The sequence below is a fragment of the Cottoperca gobio genome, chromosome 21, assembly GCF_900634415.1.
Source record: "Cottoperca gobio chromosome 21, fCotGob3.1, whole genome shotgun sequence".
NCBI lineage: Eukaryota > Metazoa > Chordata > Actinopteri > Perciformes > Bovichtidae > Cottoperca > Cottoperca gobio.
The window spans coordinates 11,664,653-11,679,421 of NC_041375.1; the positions used below are offsets into that span (position 1 = coordinate 11,664,653).

General features: G+C 41.0%; 2 protein-coding genes across 3 annotated transcripts; one reads left to right on the forward strand and one right to left on the reverse strand.

Moving 5' to 3' along the window:
* Positions 1 to 633: 633 nt before the first annotated feature.
* septin10 (septin 10) lies at positions 634 to 10,244 on the reverse strand. 2 transcript variants are annotated; one of them, XM_029459784.1, is made up of 10 exons: positions 10,226 to 10,244; positions 7,845 to 7,959; positions 7,046 to 7,241; positions 6,646 to 6,832; positions 4,814 to 4,975; positions 4,265 to 4,361; positions 3,769 to 3,937; positions 3,535 to 3,667; positions 2,598 to 2,776; positions 634 to 2,173 (listed from the first exon to the last, which is right to left on the reverse strand). In XM_029459784.1, exons 3-10 carry the CDS (start codon positions 7,210 to 7,212, stop codon positions 2,158 to 2,160), a joined length of 1,110 nt encoding a protein of 369 aa, XP_029315644.1. In that variant the 5' UTR covers positions 7,213 to 7,241; positions 7,845 to 7,959; positions 10,226 to 10,244; the 3' UTR covers positions 634 to 2,157. The 2 variants fall into 2 exon arrangements, with proteins under 2 accessions (XP_029315644.1, XP_029315643.1); XM_029459783.1 differs by lacking the exon at positions 10,226 to 10,244 and adding an exon at positions 9,049 to 9,363.
* Positions 10,245 to 10,293: 49 nt separating this feature from the next.
* sowahca (sosondowah ankyrin repeat domain family Ca) lies at positions 10,294 to 14,171 on the forward strand. The gene is made up of 4 exons (XM_029459782.1): positions 10,294 to 10,794; positions 11,306 to 11,688; positions 12,658 to 13,047; positions 13,376 to 14,171. The coding sequence occupies exons 1-4, from the start codon at positions 10,443 to 10,445 to the stop codon at positions 13,838 to 13,840; spliced, it is 1,590 nt and encodes a 529-aa protein (XP_029315642.1). The 5' UTR covers positions 10,294 to 10,442; the 3' UTR covers positions 13,841 to 14,171.
* Positions 14,172 to 14,769: the final 598 nt, after the last annotated feature.

The window sequence follows — 14,769 nt, forward strand, 5'->3', positions numbered from 1 at the left end:
TCTACCTGTCTGTGTGCCAGCTGTGAGTCACATGAAGGGCAAAAGAGCTGGAGGGTAAGACACTGTAGGGAACAAGACCTCTAGCAGGAGTTACGGGGCGGTCCCTTTGTAGGTGTTCAAATATAGCCAAGTGGTGGGAAGGGAAGATGTTAAGCTACTGCTGTCTCCTAAATCTTCCTCTGGAGCAAAAGGGAAGCTTGTGACCATCCTCTATCCTCGTACCTTCTGATAAAAGGGAAGGAGATGCCAACGTCTCTCCACAGTAGAGATTTATTTTCTTATTAAATACCTTACACTTGTAACATAGTACTATATTATATTTATATTCTGGTATTGATAGTTTTACTTATGTATAGCATAAGACTACGTCCTCCACCTATGACAATTGGTAGAAGTGCATCTGTATACAGGTCATTTTCCAGTACAGGTGCTTAATATATCAGTCAGCTTATTAGTATTTAAACATATTATCTGGATCAATAGCAAAATTATGATCAATGTGATAAACCTGCCTTAATAGAATTATTTATTTTTTTTAAGAAAAAGTAGCTGATCATGCGGAGATGAAAACAGACAAGCAGAGTGTATCATGACAACAATACAAAGATGTATTTAGAAAGAAGGAAACAAAGCTCCCAAATAACACTGTTTATTCCTTAAATACAAGTGTAGTACAAAAGCGTCTCAGGCGAGCGTTACTCCATTAGGCATCGGTGTGTATCCCTGGATGTACAAGTTAAGTGGATAGTGTAAGTAAGCTTCACACAGATAAGGCACTAACACATGTTAAGCACTAGTGTAAAAATATAAAGTGGCAATGTTTGTGAGTAAATGTTGGTTTAAAAATCACTTTACTGTTGTAGTTTACTCTGTACTGTAAAGTGTTCCCGGTCTCATAGTGATTCCAGAGGTGAAGAAAAGAAATGATTAAAAATACAGTCACAAATGTATCTTCCCATCAACAAACACTGATTCGACGTGATACATTTCCCCCCCCATGAGTGAGCTCTCAGACAGACTGCATTGCAAACTTCAACTGTTTGTTTCAGTAAGAAAATAAGGGAGCAAACAAAGCACAATATCCTCTGCCTAGAAAACTGGGATTGGACAAGAGAAGTCCCTTTGGAAGAGCAGCAGGAGGATCAGTGTGGCTCCTGCTGCCGTTTGTAATGCTGCTGCTCGTAGTTAAAGTTTATAGCATCAAGGAGGTGTGAGAATTCTTTTTTTATTTTTTTTTTAAATCAGACATAATACAGAAAAAGGATAAGGAACTATAATGCCCTGTGACCCTGATTATGACAACTCTTGCTGATGAATGCATTAGATCAACTTTCAGACATGGATTCTGTTACAGAGCTGGATTTACCTACAAATCTGTTCAAAATCGAAAGGTCCCAGTGGAGACTCTGTGACGGCTCTATTTAAACATGATAGGACTATTACACAGAGCTGCAATGCTCTCAATTCACTGCTGGAGAACAGCTGTGAGATGAAAAACATAATAAAGAGATTGTTTATCTCTGAGGCTTTACTAATGACCTGCTCGCCTCTTATGGAACTCTGGCATTTATCTAGACATTGAGACAAAAATGTGAATTTCCACATGAAGAGCATGTCTGAAAGAGGCTTTAGAATAAATTAAAAGCATGTTGCAGATGTTTTTCTCATTAGCAAAGCCAAAAGACTGCATTTACAAGACAAAGAGTGTTCTTAATACACACTAAAGATATGGCAGACAGATTACATGTATGTACAGCATCTAGGGAGGAGGCTGTGTGAGGTGTCCCTCAGTCTGGGCACAAGTAAAAAATGTTTTTAAAAAGTAGGGAGGTATATGGAAAAAGATGTTTTTATATAAAAACAAAAGGATAAATATAAAATATTACACAGGAGGTATAACACCCACAAAGCAGATTAAACATATCATTGAGGAAAGTGTACACAGGATTCATGGGTACAGTCTTTAAACTTTGGCACAAACCCACACTCGCGCACACAAACACACATGCACACACACGCACTCGCACACACACACACACACTGCTGGTTTGTGTGGGCTTTTCCTGGTTAGTGTTGGAGACTGGCCACAAAGGGCTGGAAAGGATGTGGCCAGAATGTCACTGGTTCTACTGGAGTGTACTTCAGAGCCCAACGTCTTCACATGAAGCCAGAACTGGAAGAGAGAACAGCAGGGACTTGAGAATCAATTTTACACCATATTCCTTTTAATAACATACAGTACCAGTCAAAGTTTGGACACACCTTCTCATTCAGTGTGTCCGAACTTTGACTGGCACTGTATCCAACAGCGTATTACCGAATTTACTATACTTGGTCTATTGCACTTCCTCTTAAGTGGCCTGTTGTCCACTTTATAAATGAGTCTTCTGGATTACAATGTAGTCACTCTCACAATCAATATTTCTAGTAAGATTTAAACATTGCAAACAAACTCAAAAATCTTCCGATTTGCTGCCCAACATTACTTTTACCAGCTGGTGGTAACGTGCCCTGCAGTCACTAAACACATGTGTAAAGCTATGGATCTTGAATATTTCCATGAAACATCAGCGTGATCTTTAAGAGAGGTCTCTCACTTCTTGCGGTCCTTGTCCTTCTTGCCGTTGGAGGTGAGGCTCTGAGCCTGCAGGAGTTGGGCGGCAGCTCGTCTCTTGCCGAAGGAACTCTGGTCGTCGTCCAGGTGTCTCTTCTTTTCCTCCAGAGCTCCTTTCTCGTCCGCATGGAGGCGCTTCAGCTGCTCAAAACGACTTTGCAGCTGGAACACACAGAACAGAGTCGGATTACAGAGACGCCTCCATTTTTGATGGCATCAAGTAGCACAAGCAGAACATTAGATCTTATTTTTTTACGAAGAACATTTAAAATTGTTACGAGACATTACTTTCCTCATAATGAGGTGTTGCTCTCTCACACTAAAACCAAATTAGATGTGAAATTGTAAAAAGATTAACTTTTACCAGAAGACAAATGCTTTTACTTTTATCCGGTAAAAGCAGAAACATCATAACACATTAATGATATTTGGTTTCCTCTTTATTCATAGGAGCGAAAAGACGTGTATTTATTTATTTTAAAAAGTAACAAGTACACAAACAAGTGACAACTTCCGAGGGAAAAGTGCAGTCAGTACCCAACGGTTTAGTCTGCCAGTTAAAGCTGAACCAGAACGTCTGTCAAATGTTATAGATGATATCTACAAAAGAGAGTTATTGTTTTGTAATTGTTGCGACCTTTCTTTGAAACTTGTCCGACTGTCTTGGACCAATTTTAGTCGCCACCTTCCAAAATCTCCGTTATTCTTTGGCGAGTATCGTAACCGATCTAACCGACGGCCCGAGAAACAAAAACAAAAACTGACAAGGTAGCAAACTATAGTTTTCCCTTTATAAAAATAAAACTGAATGGCTGTTAAGTCACAGCCCGAGGTACGACGTGTTCTTCGTTGCTTCTATTTTAAACACACAACAGAAGCTGCGGTGATGCGAGAGAGTTTGTGTTGGCATGACTACATACCTCTCTCTCTGCCTCCTTCAGCTCAGACTCCTTCTCCTTCACCCTCTGCACAAACATCTGCCTCATCTCGTCCTCTCTCTTCTGCAGCTCCACCAGGAACTCCTGGCGCTTGGCCTCATAAGTCTGCTGCAAGCTACACACACACACACACACACATAAAAAAGAACATACACATAAACACACACACACAGTTGTACATTTTTCATTGTGCTGTGTGTGTGTGTTTGAACTTACCTGACAGGTTTGCACTCTGGGTCCGTATCCTGGAATCCCATTTCTTCCAGTTTGCAGCGTCTATAGAGTTCATAGTGTCGAGTGTGTGTCTGCTCTCTCAGGTCCTCCATGTTTACACAGATTAGCATTTCCCTCAGCTTCACGAAATCACAGTGACTCTCATTCTCCACTGACACACACAGACACACACACACACACAGACACACAGATATTACATATTGAAACTCCCCAATGACACAGTAATGATATAACTTTAGGTTAACTGGCAGCTAGCTCCACTAAGCAGATTTAAAAATGATGTTAAAGTGTATTGAGCTCTTTCAGCCACAGTAATCATTTTGACATGGGATAAGTGGGACAATTCTTGTGAAGGGGTCTGACCAGATTGACTGACGTCGCATTAAATCAATGTGATCCTACAATTAACAGCCAGATTCTTCTCAAAACAAGCACAAGTGTGTAGGAAAACACACAAACAAACCATGATGGCTCTTACCTTGTACAACACCCCAGGGATACTGACGGGCCTTCACCATCTTATTGCCAACGCTGACTTCCTCTGTGCTGCCAACTACAGCAAAAGGCAAATGGCCCTGCAAAAACACTTTATTTAATGATACATATATACACACACACACACACACATTCATATACTTATTAAGTTACAGCTGTTACTCGCTCAGCAATACTCTTTTAAAACACACATGCATATACTCAGTGTCTGCATGATTAAGTTATATTTTTAAAACTTTGCAGCTGCTACAAAGATGTGCAAGTTAAATTCTGAAAATAAAGGAACTGCAAACCCATGGGAACATACTGTCTGTCAGAGTGAGATGACTGCTGTGAAGAGTCCACACAGACAAAACACAAAACCTCTAAAACTGAATTTCTGACTAAAAATACATAATTAATGTAAAAAGTAAAATGTAAATTTATACGACCTAGTTCTTCTCTAGCATTACCCGTCCTTAAGAAAGTACTGTAGTTCAAGGCGGTGTGTGTGTGTGTGTGTGTGTGTGTGTGTGTGTGTGTGTTTCCTTACGTTCATTGTAGTGTTGACCTTAGCGACGGTCTCATCGTCCAGGGGGAACTGGTAGATCTGAACGCCGTTGCTGACCAGCTCGCTCATGATTTTGATCTTGAACTTGTGCAGTTCGCTCTTACTGATGGTGTCAGCTTTGGCGATCACTGGGATGATGTTCACCTACAGCAAGATAGGAAACATGTTCATGTACGTTTACAAAATGACAGATTCTCCTTCCTGAGCAATTATCGTTAAATATAAATACTATTATGTGCAGACCTCAGAGAAAATGTAGACCTTTCATATTTATAAACTTCTTTTTTGGACGGGCAGTGTATAAGAGTCACTAATTTCACCAAAAGCAAAAAGTTGGATACCATCAAAGTGTAATCCACTTGACCACCACACCACGGGAAATTATTTATTGTTAATTTGAATGTAGTTTTGTATAAAGAGGTTTTTGAAGACAAAATTGTTAACAGTAACTTGAATCTGAACTTTGAACAGAGCTGCCATAGACATCTAAGTGAAGTAAAACAAGCTAATCTCACTCACAACAAATCATAACGCTACATGTAGATACATTAAAAAGCCTCAATTAGTCTGACTCTGGCAAAGTGCAATTCAACAACAACTATTCCAACACCATTTGTTTTTATTACTTCATCTAAAATACTTTTGTTTAAACTGCTTTCAGACGCGAGTTATATAAACCAGGTTTACTGATGTTATTTCTGGTCCGGCAGCCAACTCTGCTGTCCAAGTCGTTCCACATTCCTCTCCTGTCTTTCTGTCTGTCCTACCAAAGAGGCTTGGAATGAGTTGTTGTCACTAGACAAGCTTCGGGGCCAGACCACACACACACACAAATACACACACAAATACACACACAGAAAGCAAAACAATGCCAAGAGATCTGTTCCAATAGCTGTCTGAGTGACTGACTGTCTTTCTGTCACTGCTGCAGATTCAACAAATGGCTCTTTCTGTGCGTATCTGTACAGTGACACAAAAGGACAACTGGAGTGTGTATGTGTGAGGTGATTACTGCATTCCACTGCTTTTTCTCCTCCATTCACACGCAAATCCAGGGTTACTGACACTCCAGAGCAGTGAAATCACACAAGCACACACAAAACACAAAATCACTACACACAAGGAGCATGGGAAAGTTTCTGACCACTTCAAGAGTGAAGGGAGGGGTTTAGTGTGTTGGATAGCGAACCTCTCCTTAAATGTTATGTCTAGATGTTGGGAAAGTCTAGAAACAACCACAGCACAGTCCCTAATACAGAGCTTCCCACTATCACATATACATCAGTTTGTATCGGATACGTTATTGTCCACAGTGTTCCTTCCCAATGTAAAAACAACTAATTAAGCTCTTTTGTATATTGACATCTCTTCTACACAATACGCAAGCCAGTGTTCTATGGCAGCCCAAATCATTGACAGGTCCATTTTTAAATATCGATGTCAACAGAAGTCAGTCCAAGAAATGCAGGCACATTTTAGATCAATGTACCATCATCTCTTAAACGTGCGTTAAAACTTGTTCTAATAATAATTCTGTCATTTTAAAGCAAGTTAATGCAGCCGCCACTTTGAGCTTTGTCAGATTAAAGTTCTTCTCCTAAAAAGGTTAGCACAATCTTAACGAAGAACCGGTAAACGTCACCAAATAATACAATTGCTATGTGAAACAACTTGTAGTATTCCAGTAAAATTAACAATAAAAAGATTGCCTGATATTGTCCTGTCTGGGATATAGAGTACATTACAATATTCTATTGTATTGTAAAACCCTGGTATACCCTTCCACACACACACAACACACACACACACCTTACCTTGCTGTCTAATTTCTTCATGGTGACCAGGTCCAGGGATTTGAGTGAATGACCCGAAGGGGAGATAAAGTAGAGGCAAGCATGGACACGCGAGTCGTGGTAGTTGTGAAGAGAGCGTTTGATTTTTAGCTCCTCCTGTAGATAACTCTCAAACTGCCTGTCGATGTAGTCCACGACCGGCTGATAGCTACAACAAAGACAGATGGGGTTGATCAGAAATATGATTTCATGATTGGTTAACAGATTAGTTCAAAATGGCTTATTTGAAATAGGATATTTAACTAAACACTCATTCGTAATCACATTCACTCTCTCATCACTCAAACCCTCTTGAACACTTTGAGCCTGCAACTCTTCTTCACTGTCAAGAACACACTCGCACACACTCTCCTCCTCTCACCTCTCTTGTTTGTTCATTTGGTCTCCGAAGCCCACACTGTTGACCACGGTAAGGCGTAGTCGGACGTTACTCTCCTGTAGGTCATAGGTCTGAGCCCGCAGCTTCACTTGAGGCTCAAAGTGGGATGTCTCAAAGTTCTCAAAGTTGGTATTGAACAGAGTGTCCATCAGGGTAGACTTGCCGATACCCGTTTCACCTAGAGCCAAAAAAGATGGGACACAATTTTTCGTTATTGAACTTCATGGTTGAGATTCAATTAAGTAGTGTTAGCAAACAAAATGCTTCAATTACATTTTCCTAAACCATAATTTGCTAGGACCAGTGATCAAATCAGTGTTCTGCTCAAGGACACAGTGATGGCAGCTGTTGAGGAAGAAGAAACATTACACATTCACCCAACCACATTAACCAGCTAGTGGAGACATTTGAACCAGCAGGATCCTTCTCATCACAATGCTTCTTTGCCCCTTGTCCGTGTCAGACCCTAATACTCAGACTAATACTCTGTAATTAGGAGTATCACAAGCACTGCCATTGGGATCAAAGTTTCTCGAGCTAAGGACTAGGAACAATGGAGCTGTATTATCAGACAGACCTAAATAATAGCTGTGAATTGAGGTGGTCAAGTAAAACATGAGGTGGTCAAGTAAAACAGTGTGTGTGTGTGTGTGTGTGTGTGTGTGTGTGTGAGTAACTTGTTCTAGTAGTAGCATCCTGTGTGTATCTGAGTTTCAGTAAGGGTGTGTGTATTGTTTATGTATGTGTGTTTGTGTGTATGTGTGTATGCATGACAACATACCAATGCAGAGAATATTGAAGCAGAAGCCCTGGCAGATGGACTTGTTGACAAGCTGATCTGGAAGGCTATCAAAGCCCACATGGCCTGCTAGGGAGAGGGGCCGGACTGATTTATCCTGAGGAAGAAATCGCACAGACAGACATATCATTCTACTGCAGCCATTTCTATCCTCAAATTAGAAAAAAAAATGTGCCGCGGGAAAGTGCGATTATTTCAACAGGAAAAGTACAATGTCAACTTTCAAGCATAGTTGACTTGAAGAAAAACAGTAGAAGTAACAGTGCGGTTTTTTAAATTGCAGCAGGAGGAATGTAAACAAACAATAATAACGGTGGATTCTCTGGGCAGATCTTATGGCCGGCATCTTCAACAATAAAAATGTCGACGCAAAGTTGATGTAAACAGAGTCCGCCTCCTCTCGTCTGAGCTACATCCAGACTTCCTCAAACTGCGCCTTCCTGTCGTCCTCCTCTGACCGGCCCCCGTCTCAATTCAGAAATCCAGAGGATCACTAGTCTGTTCAGCAGAGGGCTGTAACATTGACCTAGTTATAATGTGGTACAATTTGCTGAAGTTAAGGAAATTCCTAATTATAGACATCCAGCTTTTGATGATTGTAAACGATGCTGTCTATATGGAAACCACTAAACGTCCAAACAAGTTTCGACAGCGTGTTTATTTTAGGCGAGACTGATACCTAGGTCGGAGTAACTACGTGAACGCGAAATTTCATTAAAAAAATGTAGGGATTTATTGGCGCTTATCGAGCAACATAGCTAGTTTAACCTACATAACTCAACGCAACCAATAAAACACGACGGAACACTTTTGTAATTGTGTGCTAGTAACTAGTGCAGACATGTTTAACAGTGCAGATCACAACTGTTTTCAACTTTTGACTGGATGGCTAGCGTAGTGTTAGCCAGATATCGCCCTCCGCGGAGTAATTTGGTAAAAGATGTAACACGGAATCACTTTTGAAAAGTTGAATCTTCCAATTGAAATGTCCGGCTTGTTATTCTAGATGTATGTCGATGTCAAGGGCATATGTGTGATTCAAAACTGTCTGTAAATTACTTTGAACTGCCGTGTATGTATCGGGCTAACGTTAGCAGTAGCTAACTTAATGATAGCCCCGGGACACTCCCTGCGCAACTGTCAAGAACACTGTCACTTGTCAATCACAAAGAACAAAAATACCAACCGGCATCCGAGCAACATCTGAAGAAGCCATCGTTTTAGCCAGGAGTTAATAAAAAGGATAGATTCAGAAATAATACAACAAAACTAACTAAAAACCGACTACTTTTTTTGGTACCCTGATCTGGACCGCCTCACTGCGTCTACAGTCGTCGACAACTGGGCACACTCGACTCCTCAAAACAAGATAGGAATGAGGTTAAATCTATAGTCTGTAAATTTTCTCTAAATCTAAAACTCAACCAATTTGGGCAAATTATCACGACAATTCATACATTCAACTATGTTAAGGGATAAAATACACAACAATTGTAAGAAAAAGTAGCCAAACAAGGATAATTGACTGCAGATAACACCTACCCACCCCTTTTTTTTCAATGGTACAGCGCAACTTAATTTTCCCAGTCGATTCTATGGCATGTTGTGGACTATTAGAAAAAATTGTAAAGCTAGTTCATCACAACATCTACATCCAACCACTATTATTCTGATGTTGCAGCCTGTTTTCAGATATGAGTTTTGACTATAGACTGTATATATATATAATATATATATATAATATAATATAATATAATATAATATATATATATATATATATATATATATATATATATATTTTGTTTTGAAAATTCACAAGAACATTAAACCTAAAAAAAATCTAAATTGTTATTTAAATCAACTAATCATACTAATTATACACTATTGGGTGGTTTAATTAAAAACTGTAAACTCTTGTTATTTTTGATAACATCTTAATGTGTAAAACTACTAGTACGTAAAGCTGTCAGATAAATAATAGTTCCTTCTGAAATATAGTGGAGTAGATGTAGACAGTGGCATGAAAATAAAAGACCCTAGTGAAGTAAAAGTAGACAACCACGTATTTGTATGCTACTTAAGTACAGTACAGTACAGTACAGTAGCCTACTTGAGTAAATGTACTGACAGCATTGCCATGGCATGTCTAGTTAAAATAAACAGTCAACAGTCAGTCAGTTAATCATCCAATACAGGTACGAATTATATTTACACTTCTATGAAACGCCATCACACCTCAGTCAACACTTAAGAATAAAACTGCATTATCAAAATATCTGACTTTCACTACATGGTCGATTTTACTAGTATTAGAAGCCTGAGTTTACGAGGAGCACGGGAACGCAGCATGATTTTTTTTTTACCGTGGTGAGTTGCTTCAGCTACGTGCGACCCCTATCTGCCAGAGCTCGACACTCCCCATGGAGGAGAGGAGAAGAAGAAGAAGAAGAAAAAGATGCTGTCATCTGTCGTCACCGTCAACCGGAGTGAATGACAGGAGCGTGAGCATGGAATATTTTGGAAACGTCCTAGTGTAACTTATTCAGCTATCTTTGTGGCGCTCTGTTCGGGTCGTCCAGGATGATGATGGCGTCCCAGTGCACGGAACAAGCCGTGCAGGAGTTCCTGATGGAGAGAGGAGGGAGGGTCCAACAGATGGAGCTGATTGATCATTTCCTATCAGTGTCGGGTCAAAATGACCAGTCAAAGGAAGTGGTGGATCGTGAGGTGCTGAAACGCATCGTGGACAACGTGGGTATTGTGAAGGTGGAAAACGGCGTGACATTTGTTTGTTTGAACACTGAAGGCAGCGCGGAGTCGGTGATGCGTCCCAACACAGCCGACCACGATCACGCGGAGTGCAACGGTAATATCCAGGAGACACTGGACAACAACTATGTCAACGGCAACGCTGACAACAGAGACCAAACAGGTGAGGGATGTGCACCTTTTGTTGACGTTAGGTATTGTAACCTATGTGCTTATTTTTGTCCATGATATATTTGTTTAGACATTACATATCTATACAAAATCTTATATTTCTTTATCTAACCTATGTGTACAACAATAACGATATGTCAATGTATTTATTGGATTAGATTGTATTGTCTGGCTTGGGCCCTCTGAATAGCCACAACACTATCAAGTTTCATTGTTTGGCCCTTGTCTTTTAAGGCCAATACCCACTATACTAACTTAGACTGAAGTTGTCTAAATCTATTGATCAGTACCTTTATTTTGTACCTCTTTCTTGCCAAAAATCACAAGTCTACAATAACTCAGGATACTGATAATACAAAATGCAACAAGACTAGCCTTGTGTATGCCTGTAGGCATTACAATTGAAAGGTTGCTTCAATTCAGGTTAAGATTGTGCCATAGATGACTCCATCACTCAGAGCTGGATGACAATGAGAACAAAAACATGTCCAATGTTTCCACAGGAGCATCCAGCTCATTAGCTGCCAGCTTGGACAATGACAAACAGTCAAATGGCAATGTGCAACCTGCAGCCCCCTCCCAGAATAGTAAGACCAACACATCGACTCCTACCTGTAGTGGAGGAGGGGAGGTGAAACTGAGAGAGAGGAGAAGGCGGGAGTCGGCGCCAGTCATTGGGATTGCAGATTTGGGCCATGCTCACTCTGCAGGGTTAATCAGTCAGCAGGTGAGGGGGGCACGCAGGGTGTCCAAAGGATCCCAACGGGCCATGCTGACCAGCTGCCTATCTGAAGACAGCACCTTGGAAGGCCTGGACCCAGATATCAACACACCCAAGGGAAGTCGCAGGAACTTCATAGAGCTGATGATGAGTAGTTCTCCTCAGGTAGGATACTATGTTTCTCTGGCATGAAAAAAGCTTCCATGTAGATTATTATGAGTCATGATTGTATTTGTGTGGTAGCTTTGCAAAGCTTTCTACAGGGCAAAGCAGTTAACAAGTAACCATTTAAGCATGTGAGGGTGTGTACAAGAATGGGCGACAACCTGTAAAAATCACTGGTTCAGATATAATAGAAAAATGCTGCTGCACTGCTTTGGATTGTTTCAAACTTTAAACTATGTTTTACTATGATATTTTATTGTTCCACACCTAAAGCAGTAATGTCACACCAGGTGTTTCACTTTTGGGTGTGCTCCAAAATCTGAATGACACAGAGTTGTACACGGATGGCATTAAGCAGGTTCCCCTGCATTTGCTGCTTCTATGCAACTTGCAGCATGGCCAAAAGTGCAGCCCTAGACAGCTGATGTAAAACAGCATTTGGGGCATAACCAGAAATTAAATATTCATGAAGACTCCACAGCAGCAGTGTTCTGTAACTTTGAGACGCAGTGATGTAATCTAGCTTGCCTTAACTCTTAGGCAGTTTGATCCTTTTTGGGATCATCATAAGGCAATGGACTGATGTGTTTACTGTCAAAGACATCTTTATACAATTCACATTAGTTTGATATTTTATTGTTGTGAGTTGTTCAGTACACTGGTATGTAGTCTACTTTTGTTTAGCTAGCCTTTCACAAATAACAATAAAGTGTACATACTACACATGCCTACATACATACAGTACGTACTCTTTAAATGGGAAACATTTTAAGTGTTGTAAACTGTCGAAGTCCTGTGAAAAATTGTTTTAGCAGGGTATTGGCAAAAAAAACGTTTCTAGAAGCCGTCTTTATATCACCATAAAGCATTCTGCAGTGGTACAAAGTTAAACAATTAATACTTAAAGGTTACACAAAAAAGTGTATGTAAAGTATGACCCTCTTTCATTCCCATGTGCTTCCTTTGCAGGTTCGGAGGTCTCTGATCAACCGTGGTTCACGCCTCCGGGACTCGGTGAAGAGCGATGGAGATTCTGCATCGCTCCTCTCCTCAGCCACTGATGAAGACTGCACCTCAGTGACCCTGGACCCGCTGGAACACGAGTGGATGCTGTGTGCCTCAGATGGCCTGTGGGAAAGTCTGCAGCCCCTGCTGGTTGTGGAACCGAGCCTTGTGGCCAAGAGAGACTTTGTGACCGGCTTTACTTGCCTCCACTGGGTGGCGAAGCAGGGCAAAGCTGAGCTGCTCTCCCAGCTGCTGGCCTTTGCCAAGGAGAACACTATACCTGTGAATGTAAATGTGAGATCAAGTGCTGGATATACACCGCTACACCTGGCAGCCATGCATGGACACACACAGGTGGGTTGCGTAGATCATGGTAGTGGGGTGTCATGTGTTATGCCTGCCCAGTGAAGAAGCAGATGTCTGTCTATGTCTGCCAGTATTACATATTGTAGTTGGCTACAATACATACCAAATAATAAAAAACAAACATGCCAGGACAGAAATAACTGTGGAGTCATTAAGACAGACAACAAGATGGCAGCATAGAAGACAACGATCCTAATGTTGACATGTTTGATAGAAGATGAGACACAGTTTCATATGATGTACTTCACAGATGTACACAATTTCAGTATGTGAATATTCCCTCTACTGTGTGTATTTAATGTGCTGTGATTGACAGGTGGTCCGTGTGTTACTGTCAGACTGGGAGGCGGACCCTGAGGCTCGAGATTACAGCGGCAGGCGAGCCATCCAGTACCTGTCCCCGCCGCTGGCTGCTGACCTGCAGGAGGAGGGAGTGGTCACCTCACCGGTAGCTGAGTCGGACCACGGAAATACTAACCGAGGCAGTGGCGGAGGGCGCGGCTGGCGGTTTCCCAGAGTCCTCCAGGGCAATCTGAATCCACTGCGGCTCCTGAACCCACCTGCTGAGACAGCGGAGGAGGGAGCTGTGACCGGGAAGACCAAGGGGGGAATCCAGAGGAAGTCGTCTCTGAGCCGGCTGAACGCCCGGCTGCACCGAGGACGCCACCGAGCCCAGATCATCCACAGCGCCTCCTTCAGGGACACGGGGGAGGTGGGGAGAGGGGAGGAGCTCGCCAGCAGCCCTCTCCGAACCCGACCACTGTCCAACCTGTTTGGATGAAGTTGCACAACTCTGAGCTACAAACCAGTTTGACATGTGTTGATTTACAAAATACAGTTTACTCACCTTTTATAATCTGACAGGTCCGACTGTTTTACGGCCAAATTAACAGTTTAACCTTTTTATTATTATTATAGGGTTTGATAAACACAAATATATGTTTCTCTAAAAATTCAACCTATTTATGTTCCTATTGCAGTTATTAGGCTTATGTTGATCACTAAGGGCAGGTCACAGTTTATGTAGCATTTTATTTACCACAAAGATTAATTGAGTTAAAACTGAACTACTGTTCTGTGAATTGTTATTTAACTTTCTTTTTTTGGGGGGGGTTTGTCAGAATTGTATCAGGTTTTCGCTTTATATTTGACATACAATGGTGGGGGATTTGAAAATAGCATGTAGGTTTAATTCCACAGTTATCCATTTTTATTTGCAGAGTAAAGTAATATATTCATAGAACAACTTTTCTATATTTCAACCTCCTTTGATTGGGTGGTGCTGTTTTTAAAATACATTTCTGTAATGTGAATTATTATTTTAAGTACCAGATTTTCCTATTCAAACTGTTGAAACCGCATAATTCTTGTATGTCAAAACAACCATGTACAGTTGTCATGTTTGCACTTGTCACTTTGAATGTAGTTTGTGATTATGGGAGGAAACTGGTCAAACTAAAACCACGCCAGAGGGTGATCAAATTGTTACACATTTACATGTATAATGCACTGTATATATACAATACTGTGTCATTTGTTCGATTTTACTTCAGTTGATGAATAGTTGACACCAAAAGAAGACTGCCACGGCTTTTGCTGGAACCAAGTACTATGAAGACAATGATCAGTTACACAGTAGGACTGTTTCACAGGGTGGAAGCACATGATGTTGTTTTTCTACTGACTATAATGTACCTCAAATTCACTGAG

Bases quoted from the DNA above. Each gene is read 5' to 3' on its own strand.
- septin10 (XM_029459783.1), bottom strand. From the start codon at position 9,078: ATGGCTTCTTCAGATGTTGCTCGGATGCCG. The intron at 4,362-4,813 runs GTAAGGAAACAC...GTGTTTTTGCAG, and splicing joins AGGTCAACACTACAATGAAC to GGCCATTTGCCTTTTGCTGT. The intron at 3,938-4,264 runs GTAAGAGCCATC...TGTGTGTGTCAG, and splicing joins TCCCTGGGGTGTTGTACAAG to TGGAGAATGAGAGTCACTGT.
- sowahca (XM_029459782.1), top strand. From the start codon at position 10,443: ATGATGATGGCGTCCCAGTGCACGGAACAAGCCGTGCAGGAGTTCCTG. The intron at 10,795-11,305 runs GTGAGGGATGTG...ATGTTTCCACAG, and splicing joins TGACAACAGAGACCAAACAG to GAGCATCCAGCTCATTAGCT. The intron at 13,048-13,375 runs GTGGGTTGCGTA...TGTGATTGACAG, and splicing joins CCATGCATGGACACACACAG to GTGGTCCGTGTGTTACTGTC.